At 47.3% G+C, this 11,462-nt stretch overlaps 1 protein-coding gene across 2 annotated transcripts in view; it reads left to right on the top strand.

Moving 5' to 3' along the window:
- Positions 1 to 4,024: 4,024 nt before the first annotated feature.
- Positions 4,025 to 11,462, top strand: part of LOC124003688 (potassium voltage-gated channel subfamily D member 3-like) — a 141,737-nt gene continuing 134,299 nt past the window's right edge. For both annotated transcript variants that reach the window (XM_046312204.1, XM_046312203.1), the window contains exons 1-2: positions 4,025 to 4,316; positions 5,168 to 6,315. In XM_046312204.1, the coding sequence (XP_046168160.1) occupies positions 5,213 to 6,315 (1,103 nt within the window). In that variant the 5' untranslated portion in view covers positions 4,025 to 4,316; positions 5,168 to 5,212. The remainder of the gene's footprint in view (positions 4,317 to 5,167; positions 6,316 to 11,462) is intronic.

The raw sequence follows: 11,462 nt of genomic DNA, 5'->3' as shown, positions 1-11,462 counted from the left end.
CAGAGACAACTAATGACACCTGCCTCTGATTGAGAACCATACTAGGCTGAAACATAGAAATACCCAAAACATAGAAAAACAAACATAGACTGCCCACCCAACTCACGCCCTGACCATACTAACTAAATACAAAACACAGGAAATAAAGGTCAGAACGTGACACCGACTTTCTTCATTCAACAGACGAACAACGTTACAGAAACACCCACCGCTCACGGACCGAGCAGCGTATAACTGGCAACGACGTAGATAACTGGCAGGAGCTAAAGGAGGACGTTATGGAAGGTAAAGGCATGGAGTATACGACGTGGGAAGAAATCGACAGGTGGGCGGCCGACCCAGAGAGAGTGCAGGCGCCCCCCTGGGATTCGCTTCAGCAGTGCGAAGAAGGTTACAGGCTGATGGAGTCAAAAAGGAAAACACGGCGACACAGAGCGAAAAAACGAAAGTAACCCCCAATTATTTATTGGGGGAGGGCGCAGAGAGAGAGTGGCTGAGTCAGGGTTCAGACCTGAGCCAACTCTCCCTGTTAATCGTGAAGAGCAGTTGCAGTGGGAGAGGCTGCACCACTTGGAGAATTGGACATGGGAGGAGGAATTAGACGGTAAAGGACCTTGGGCTCAGCCTGGAGAATATCGCCGTCCCAAGGAAGAAATAGATGCGGCTAAAGCGGAGAGGCACTGGTATGAGGAGGCAGCACGGCGACGCGGTTGGAAGCCGGAAAAGGAGCCCAAAAAAATTATTGGGGGAGGCTAGAAGGGAGAATAGTTATGCCAGGTAGGAGACCTGCGCAAACTCCCTGTGCTCACCGTTGGGCTAGAGAGACCGGGCAGGCACCGTCTTATGCTATAGAGCGCACGGTGTTTCCAGTGCGGGCGCAGAGCCAGGTGCGGCACATACCAGCCCTTCCTATTGGCCGGGCTAGAGTGGGCATCGAGCCAGGTAAGCTTGGGCAGGCTCGGTGCTCAAGAGCTCCAGTGCGCCTGCACGGTCCGGTCTATCCAGAGCCACCTCTACACACCAGTCCTCCGGTAGCAGCTCCCCGCACCAGGCTTCCTGTGCATGTCCTCGATCCAGTACCACCAGTTCCAGCACCACACACCAGGCCTCCAGTGCGCCTCGCCTGTTCAGCGCAGCCAGCGCTTTTCTCCTCTCCTGCGCTGCCGGAGTCTCCCGCCTGTTTAGCGCAGCCAGAGCCTTTCTCCTCTCCTGCGCTGCCGGAGTCTCCCGTCTGTCCAGCGCCGCCAGTGCTCCCAGTCTGCCCAGTGCTCCCAGTCTGCCCAGCGCCGCCAGTCTGCCCAGTGCCGCCAGTCTGCCCAGCGCCGCCAGTCTGCCCAGCGCCGCCAGTCTGCCCAGCGTCGCCAGTCTGCCAGGATCCGCCAGAAGTGCCAGTCTGCCAAGATCCGCCAGAAGTGCCAGATAGCCATGATCTTCTAGATCGGCCAGACAACCTGAATCTTCCAGTTCCGCCAGCCAGCCAGGATTTACCGGAGCCTACTACCTGCCTGAGCTTCATCTCAGTACTGGGCTTCCTCTCAGTACTGGGCTTCCTCTCAGTACCGGGCTTCCCCTCAGTACCGGGCTTCCCCTCAGTACCGGGCTGCCCCTCAGTTCCGGGCTGCCCCTCAGTCCCGGGCTACCCCTCAGTCCCAGGCTGCTTCTGTCCCGAGCTGCCCCTCTGTCCTGGGCTGCCCCTCAGTCCCGGGCTGCCCCTCTGTCCCGAGCTGCCCCTCTGTCCTGAGATGCCCCTCTGTCCTGAGATGCCCCTCTGTCCTGAGATGCCCCTCTGTCCTGAGCTGCCCCTCTGTCCCGAGCTGCCCCTCTGTCCCGAGCTGCCCCTCTGTCCCGAGCTGCCCCTCTGTCACAAGCTGCTCCTCTGTCACGAGCTGCTCCTCAGTTATGTGGGGATCTGGGTGAGGACTATTAGGCCATGGTCGGCGGAGAGGGTGGATTATCCCAGGACGCGAAGGGAAGGAACTAGGACATTAATGGAGTGGGGTCCACGTCCCGAGCCAGAACCGCCACCATGGACAGACGCCCACCCGGACCCTCCCTATGCTCTTGAGGTGCGTCCGGGAGTCCGCACCTTAGGGGGCGGGTTCTGTCACGCCTTGGTCATTGTATTTTGTGTTTTTGTTATATGTTTGGGTAGGCCAGGGTGTGACATGGGTTTATATGTTGTGTTTCGTATTGGGGTTTGTATTATTTGGGATCGCGGCTGATTAGGGGTGTTGTATAGGCTTGGCTGCCTGAGGCGATTCTCAATTAGAGTCAGGTGCTTATCATTGTCTCTGATTGGGAACCGTATTTAGGTAGCCTGAGTTCGCTCTGTATTTTGTGGGTGTTTGTTCCTGTCTCTGTGTTGTAGTCACCAGATAGGCTGTAATTCGTTTCACGTTCCGTTCTGTTGTTTTTGTATTCAGTTTCAGTTATTTCATGTACCGCGTTTCATTCATTAAAGGCATGAGTAACCAACACGCTGCATTTCGGTCCGACCTTCTTCATTCAACAGACGAACGACGTTACACTAACAAAATCTTTGGGGGCCCCCTGAAGGTCAGGTATTTCGGATGTGATTACTAAGTTTAGATAGTCTTGCCAGCTGACTTACAAATCTAAATATTGTTAGCTGACATGGCTAATTGAGTGACTGTTAATGACTGACATAACAGGAGAAAAATTGTTGATGCACAAACAAATTTAAAACTTGCACCAACAGTAAGTTGAGACCCCAACTGAGTTCCTTTCTAGGGCCCTAAACGACCGCTTATATCACTTATGCCTGGATCCGGCCTTGATAGTATGGTTTAAATCTGAGGGTTATTTCACTACTTCAAGGCCTCCAGAGCAATTTGGTACCTTTTTAGAATACATCACAATCCTAATGATAATTACTAATTAGTGAAAGAATGCCCTTCTGTAGGACCTTTTTGGGTATGGATCAAAATTGGTACTCGGGGAAAGAAAATTGATCCAAAGGTTTTGTCCAAGTTTGTGAAGGCTACTATTAATCAACAACGAACTTGAGGCAAAGTAAATACTCTGTGAGTTGTGTAGGCTGAGCACTCTTACTGGATATTATGTCTGCACCGCACAGTGCAACAAGGGAATTTGATGATACATAGAGTTGGCTCAATGATAGCACACATACTTTCTTCAGTCCAATCAATGCTTACTGCCTCTCTTGGGTAATAACGATGGGTATGCTAGTAATAAGGAAAGTCGAGGTCGACATTTTTAATTATCTCAAATCCAACTTAATGACCTTTTATTTCATTTTATCATATAGTGATATGATAAATCATTTACATATTCACAATGTAAAATAATTAACAAGGTACTGTATTTACTTCGAAATTGCATGGTAATAAGTGTCAATTATAGAGGCTATTAAATATTTTCTTTATTGAGTGAATATGCGATTTGATAAGGGATCTTAAAAAAGATGAGACGACAATCAATTGAGATATACAACCATGTAATAAAGAAAATGTTATAAAGCACAGACGCTACAAGTATTTCCTGATTATAGAGATGCTGGCTGCTATCAAGTGTTCTAGTTATAGCATCCTGTCATGTCATACAATTTGTCTAGAAGGCAACTTCTCTCACTGTGCTGCGCGTAATTGAATTGAGGACATTTTCCAAGTAACACCAATTTCCTCATTAAAAGTGTGCAGAATAAAAAAGGTTGACATTTTCTCAAATTAACTATGAAAAGTAAATAAGAAAGAAAGTGTTGTTGACACATCCGTCCATTTAGTCGGTCGAGTGGACTGATTCAGCACCGTAAAATTGTGTGAGAGAGGAGCCTATGCGCACCATAGAGTAAGAGAGAGTGAGAGAGTGTGTGTGAGAGAGAGAGAGAGAGAGAGAGAGAGAGAGAGAGAGAGAGAGAGAGAGAGAGAGAGAGAGAGAGAGAGAGAGAGAGAGAGAGAGAGAGAGAGAGAGAGATTACGGAGTCTGACTCATGTCCATCACCCACTTTTCTAGTCATCATCACAGTCATGAGGCAGGTGTGAATATCATCCTGAAGGCTGCGAAATGAATCTGTGCTGTCTGTCCAAACCGCAGGTGCATCAATATGTAGGTGTGGTTTAAAGAACAGACTTGAAGGTTTTAGTGAATTTCATTAACACGTTTACGATCGTTCAACGCCTCAATATCCCCATCTCGTGTTCCTCTATGCTTTTTTCGCTCTTTCGCACAGAGGTCCTTTGTCAATGCGTCTTTCAATTTCTGTAGCTTTTCCCCAGACGAGTTATTTTGCTGGAGGATCGCGCATTGACATTGTTTGGATCTTTCCTTGTTTGGAGGTAAGAACGATAAGATGAAGAAAGCTTAGAAGATGCACCTGATGAGTTGTCTAGATTTGTTTCTAATGTGCTGGTCTGTTTTTATTCTCTTACTTCTACAAGTAGCCTAACATGTGGAGTTGATCATCGTAATCAGAATGTTAAAAGCATCAAAATACTGAATTGTATTCGACTAACGTTAGAGCATACACTCCTTTCGAGCTATAAATAGGCAAAGGTAAACTTGATTTTCTATAATTTTACATCATTTTTCTTCACATTAACATTATCCTTAAATCTTATACAGACCTAGCGATATGGCACTTCTGACTCAACAGGTCTCTCTCTATTCTGGAGAGACCAATTCTATTTTTCATAGATGTTTAACAGAGCTCCCTAAAGAGGCTTCACATTATCCTCTCTTTCTTAAACCTTTTGTTCAGTGAGCTCTGGAAATGACAGGGAATTTGACCGCCTGCTTAGAGCTCTTGTGGTGTTGGTGTTCTGGCAGAGGGATTGTCATTATAGTCCTTGCATCCATCTCCATATAGGAATTCCAGAGTGGATACATTTCCTGTTATAACACCACACCAAGTGGTGGGGCTACTGTTGGGATGAATAACAGAGTCAGGGTTGTGAGTCCAACAGTCATGAGAACACAGAAGACTAGCTTCAGCGATGTAACCTATCATCAAATATTTGTTTGAGTTCTTTAGAACGCATTCGGCTCTTTGGTTTATGATGGAAACACTTTAATACTATGAGTTGCTATAGTAGTTTATAGTGCAAACCACCTACCATGCAACCAACTTATAGTGGAAATGCTTTATTCATGAGTTACTGATTTTGTGTTGTCTGTTTCTCTGCTCAAGATGACAGGTCATTTTAAGGCAAGCGGGAAACCAGAGTGAGTTGCCATGGCGGCAGGAGTGGCTGCATGGCTTCCCTTCGCCCGGGCAGCAGCTATCGGCTGGATGCCTGTGGCCAACTGCCCCATGCCTATCGCTCCTAGAGACCACACAAAGAGACATGATGAGCTGATCATCCTGAATGTGAGTGGACGACGCTTCCAGACCTGGAGGACCACACTGGACCGCTACCCAGACACCCTGCTGGGAAGCTCAGAGAAACAGTTTTTTTACGATGAGGAGACCAAAGAGTATTTTTTCGACCGGGACCCAGACTCCTTCCGTAGCATTCTCAACTTCTATCGGACGGGCAAGTTGCACTATCCACGCTATGAGTGCATCTCGGCCTACGACGAAGAGCTAACCTTCTTCGGCATCATCCCGGAGATCATCGGTGACTGCTGCTATGAAGAGTACAAGGATCGGAAGCGGGAGAATGCTGAACGTCTCCAGGACGACCAGGATGACAACAAGGACTGCAAGCTGCCCAACATGACATACAGAGAGACCATGTGGAGGGCCTTTGAGAACCCTCACACCTCCACCATGGCCCTGGTGTTCTACTATGTCACCGGCTTCTTCATCGCCATCTCAGTCCTCACCAACGTGATAGAGACGGTTCCGTGCGGTGCCACGCCTTCCCAGAAGGACATGCCATGTGGCGAGCGCTACACCGTAGCCTTCTTCTGCATGGACACGGCCTGCGTCCTCATCTTCACCATAGAGTACCTCATGAGACTGTTCGCCGCGCCCAGCCGTTACCAATTCATGCGCAGTGTGATGAGCATCATCGACGTGGTGGCCATCTTTCCCTACTACATTGGCCTGGTGATGACAGACAACGAGGATGTGAGCGGAGCCTTCGTCACACTCCGTGTGTTCCGTGTGTTCCGCATCTTCAAGTTCTCCCGCCACTCGCAGGGCCTCAGGATCCTGGGGTACACACTGAAGAGCTGCGCCTCGGAGCTGGGCTTCCTCCTCTTCTCCCTCACTATGGCCATCATCATATTCGCCACCGTCATGTTTTATGCAGAGAAGGGATCGTCGTCGACCAAGTTCACCAGCATCCCAGCCTCCTTCTGGTACACCATTGTCACAATGACCACGTTGGGGTATGTCCTCCTTCTGTCTATCTCTCTTTCTTACCTTTTCTCATCCCTATCTCTCGCTTATCTCTCCCTCTCTTTCTCTCCACAGTTTTAGTTCTCTCTCCCTCCACTCGTGTGGTCCATAAAATGTGTGTCTTCTCCGTTGGAATAATGCCCCCAAGATAATTCAAGATGGTGCCCAAATAATATCTTCAAATCAGGAGCTCTCCATAAACCTTACTTGGCATCCTAAAAAGTAAATCCTCCAAAGTTCAATCCAAACAACAACTGTGTTCCAAAAGTGCTAGAATTAGTTATACAACTATAATTAACGCACCTTAAACGGTTGATTACTAGACTTGACCTGATGCTAAAATGCTTGTCTGTGTTGTACAAAAAATGTAATACCTCAGGCTATTGTTTTGATGCATTTTTGTAATGGGTGTCCTGGATACTGTATGTGTTCTGCTGTTATGGAATATGGATAAAAGCCAACAGCACTGTGCTAAATTTGAATAGACTAGTGGGTGAATGTGGTATGAGGCTGCTGCCAGTGTGAGTGATGGATGGGTACCACCACTACATTCACCTACTGTACCAGGCCTAACAGTATACACTCATGACAGTTTGTGTGTGTGTGTGTGTGTGTGTGTGTGTGTGTGTGTGTGTGTGTGTGTGTGTGTGTGTGTGTGTGTGTGTGTGTGTGTGTGTGTGTGTGTGTGTGTGTGTGTGTGTGTGTGTGTGTGTGTGTGTGTGTGTGTGTGTGTGTGTGTGTGTGTGTGTGTGTGTGTGTGTGTGTGTGTGTGTTTGTGTGTGTGTGTGTGTGTACCTGAATGTTATGTGGGAGATGTGTGTTCCCATGTTGTCTTCATCTAGTGGGTGTATTGTGTCTATTGTCATTTCTTTAATTTCCTTAATCTGCCAGAAATCATGGTTTACTCTGGAACACACAATCCCAGAAAACAATATTGTAATAATATTTAGGATCCTGAATGCCGGTGAAATTTGTATTTGTTATAATGAAAATAACTGCACATAATTTTTTATGTTTTCAAGAACCGTCTATAGGTACTTATAAAGATTTCATACTTTTTAAAACTCTATTTTCCTATTTTTATACTTTATCTCTTTCTGCCGACTTCTCATTGGGCTCTGTCCATCTCCACATTGTGTTGGTCATTGGGCTCTCTCCATCTCCACATTGTGTTGGTCATTGGGTTCTCTCCATCTCCACATTGTGTTAGTCATTGGGCTCTCTCCATCTCCACATTGTGTTAGTCATTGGGCTCTCTCCATCTCCACATTGTGTTAGTCATTGGGTTCTCTCCATCTCCACATTGTGTTAGTCATTGGGCTCTCTCCATCTCCACATTGTGTTAGTCATTGGGTTCTCTCCATCTCCACATTGTGTTAGTCATTGGGCTCTCTCCATCTCCACATTGTGTTAGTCATTGGTCTCTCTCCATCTCCACATTGTGTTAGTCATTGGGTTCTCTCCATCTCCACATTGTGTTAGTCATTGGTCTCTCTCCATCTCCACATTGTGTTAGTCATTGGGCTCTCTCCATCTCCACATTGTGTTAGTCATTGGGTTCTCTCCATCTCCACATTGTGTTAGTCATTGGGTTCTCTCCATCTCCACATTGTGTTAGTCATTGGGCTCTCTCCATCTCCACATTGTGTTAGTCATTGGGTTCTCTCCATCTCCACATTGTGTTAGTCATTGGGTTCTCTCCATCTCCACATTGTGTTAGTCATTGGGCTCTCTCCATCTCCACATTGTGTTGGTCATTGGGCTCTCTCCATCTCCACATTTTTTTAGTCATTGGGCTCTCTCCATCTCCACATTGTGTTAGTCATTGGGCTCTCTCCATCTCCACATTGTGTTGGTCATTGGGCTCTCTCCATCTCCACATTGTGTTAGTCATTGGGCTCTCTCCATCTCCACATTGTGTTAGTCATTGGTCTCTCTCCATCTCCACATTGTGTTAGTCATTGGGCTCTCTCCATCTCCACATTGTGTTAGTCATTGGGCTCTCTCCATCTCCACATTGTGTTAGTCATTGGTCTCTCTCCATCTCCACATTGTGTTGGTCATTGGGCTCTCTCCATCTCCACATTGTGTTAGTCATTGGGCTCTCTCCATCTCCACATTGTGTTGGTCATTGGGCTCTCTCCATCTCCACATTGTGTTGGTCATTGGGCTCTCTCCATCTCCACATTGTGTTCGTCATTGGGCTCTCTCCATCTCCACATTGTGTTGGTCATTGGGCTCTCTCCATCTCCACATTGTGTTGGTCATTGGGCTCTCTCCATCTCCACATTGTGTTAGTCATTGGGCTCTCTCCATCTCCACATTGTGTTAGTCATTGGTCTCTCTCCATCTCCACATTGTGTTAGTCTCCATCTCCACATTGTGTTAGTCATTGGGCTCTCTCCATCTCCACATTGTGTTAGTCATTGGTCTCTCTCCATCTCCACATTGTGTTAGTCATTGGGCTCTCTCCATCTCCACATTGTGTTAGTCATTGGGTTCTCTCCATCTCCACATTGTGTTAGTCATTGGGCTCTCTCCATCTCCACATTGTGTTGGTCATTGGGCTCTCTCCATCTCCACATTTTTTTTAGTCATTGGGCTCTCTCCATCTCCACATTGTGTTAGTCATTGGGCTCTCTCCATCTCCACATTGTGTTGGTCATTGGGCTCTCTCCATCTCCACATTGTGTTAGTCATTGGGCTCTCTCCATCTCCACATTGTGTTAGTCATTGGGCTCTCTCCATCTCCACATTGTGTTAGTCATTGGTCTCTCTCCATCTCCACATTGTGTTAGTCATTGGGCTCTCTCCATCTCCACATTGTGTTAGTCATTGGGTTCTCTCCATCTCCACATTGTGTTAGTCATTGGGCTCTCTCCATCTCCACATTGTGTTGGTCATTGGGCTCTCTCCATCTCCACATTTTTTTAGTCATTGGGCTCTCTCCATCTCCACATTGTGTTAGTCATTGGGCTCTCTCCATCTCCACATTGTGTTGGTCATTGGGCTCTCTCCATCTCCACATTGTGTTAGTCATTGGGCTCTCTCCATCTCCACATTGTGTTAGTCATTGGTCTCTCTCCATCTCCACATTGTGTTAGTCATTGGGCTCTCTCCATCTCCACATTGTGTTAGTCATTGGGCTCTCTCCATCTCCACATTGTGTTAGTCATTGGTCTCTCTCCATCTCCACATTGTGTTGGTCATTGGGCTCTCTCCATCTCCACATTGTGTTAGTCATTGGGCTCTCTCCATCTCCACATTGTGTTGGTCATTGGGCTCTCTCCATCTCCACATTGTGTTGGTCATTGGGCTCTCTCCATCTCCACATTGTGTTCGTCATTGGGCTCTCTCCATCTCCACATTGTGTTGGTCATTGGGCTCTCTCCATCTCCACATTGTGTTGGTCATTGGGCTCTCTCCATCTCCACATTGTGTTAGTCATTGGGCTCTCTCCATCTCCACATTGTGTTAGTCATTGGTCTCTCTCCATCTCCACATTGTGTTAGTCATTGGGCTCTCTCCATCTCCACATTGTGTTAGTCATTGGGCTCTCTCCATCTCCACATTGTGTTAGTCATTGGTCTCTCTCCATCTCCACATTGTGTTGGTCATTGGGCTCTCTCCATCTCCACATTGTGTTAGTCATTGGGCTCTCTCCATCTCCACATTGTGTTGGTCATTGGGCTCTCTCCATCTCCACATTGTGTTGGTCATTGGGCTCTCTCCATCTCCACATTGTGTTCGTCATTGGGCTCTCTCCATCTCCACATTGTGTTAGTCATTGGTCTCTCTCCATCTCCACATTGTGTTAGTCATTGGTCTCTCTCCATCTCCACATTGTGTTGGTCATTGGGCTCTCTCCATCTCCACATTGTGTTAGTCATTGGGCTCTCTCCATCTCCACATTGTGTTAGTCATTGGGCTCTCTCCATCTCCACATTGTGTTAGTCATTGGGCTCTCTCCATCTCCACATTGTGTTAGTCATTGGGCTCTCTCCATCTCCACATTGTGTTAGTCATTGGCTCTGTCCATCTCCACATTGTGTTGGTCATTGGGCTCTCTCCATCTCCACATTGTGTTAGTCAGTGGGCTCTCTCCATCTCCACATTGTGTTAGTCATTGGGCTCTCTCCATCTCCACATTGTGTTAGTCATTGGGCTCTCTCCATCTCCACATTGTGTTAGTCATTGGGCTCTCTCCATCTCCACATTGTGTTAGTCATTGGGCTCTCTCCATCTCCACATTGTGTTAGTCATTGGGCTCTCTCCATCTCCACATTGTGTTAGTCATTGGGCTCTCTCCATCTCCACATTGTGTTGGTCATTGGGCTCTCTCCATCTCCACATTGTGTTAGTCATTGGGCTCTCTCCATCTCCACATTGTGTTAGTCATTGGTCTCTCTCCATCTCCACATTGTGTTGGTCATTGGGCTCTCTCCATCTCCACATTGTGTTAGTCATTGGGCTCTCTCCATCTCCACATTGTGTTGGTCATTGGGCTCTCTCCATCTCCACATTGTGTTGGTCATTGGGCTCTCTCCATCTCCACATTGTGTTCGTCATTGGGCTCTCTCCATCTCCACATTGTGTTAGTCATTGGTCTCTCTCCATCTCCACATTGTGTTAGTCATTGGTCTCTCTCCATCTCCACATTGTGTTGGTCATTGGGCTCTCTCCATCTCCACATTGTGTTAGTCATTGGGCTCTCTCCATCTCCACATTGTGTTAGTCATTGGGCTCTCTCCATCTCCACATTGTGTTAGTCATTGGGCTCTCTCCATCTCCACATTGTGTTAGTCATTGGGCTCTCTCCATCTCCACATTGTGTTAGTCATTGGCTCTGTCCATCTCCACATTGTGTTGGTCATTGGGCTCTCTCCATCTCCACATTGTGTTAGTCAGTGGGCTCTCTCCATCTCCACATTGTGTTAGTCATTGGGCTCTCTCCATCTCCACATTGTGTTAGTCATTGGGCTCTCTCCATCTCCACATTGTGTTAGTCATTGGGCTCTCTCCATCTCCACATTGTGTTAGTCATTGGGCTCTCTCCATCTCCACATTGTGTTAGTCATTGGGCTCTCTCCATCTCCACATTGTGTTAGTCATTGGGCTCTCTCCATCTCCACATTGT

This window comes from Oncorhynchus gorbuscha, linkage group LG18 (genome assembly GCF_021184085.1).
Source record: "Oncorhynchus gorbuscha isolate QuinsamMale2020 ecotype Even-year linkage group LG18, OgorEven_v1.0, whole genome shotgun sequence".
Taxonomy (NCBI): domain Eukaryota; kingdom Metazoa; phylum Chordata; class Actinopteri; order Salmoniformes; family Salmonidae; genus Oncorhynchus; species Oncorhynchus gorbuscha.
Note: the sequence above shows the minus strand (reverse complement) of the source record. Positions and strands in the feature narration are given on the sequence as shown.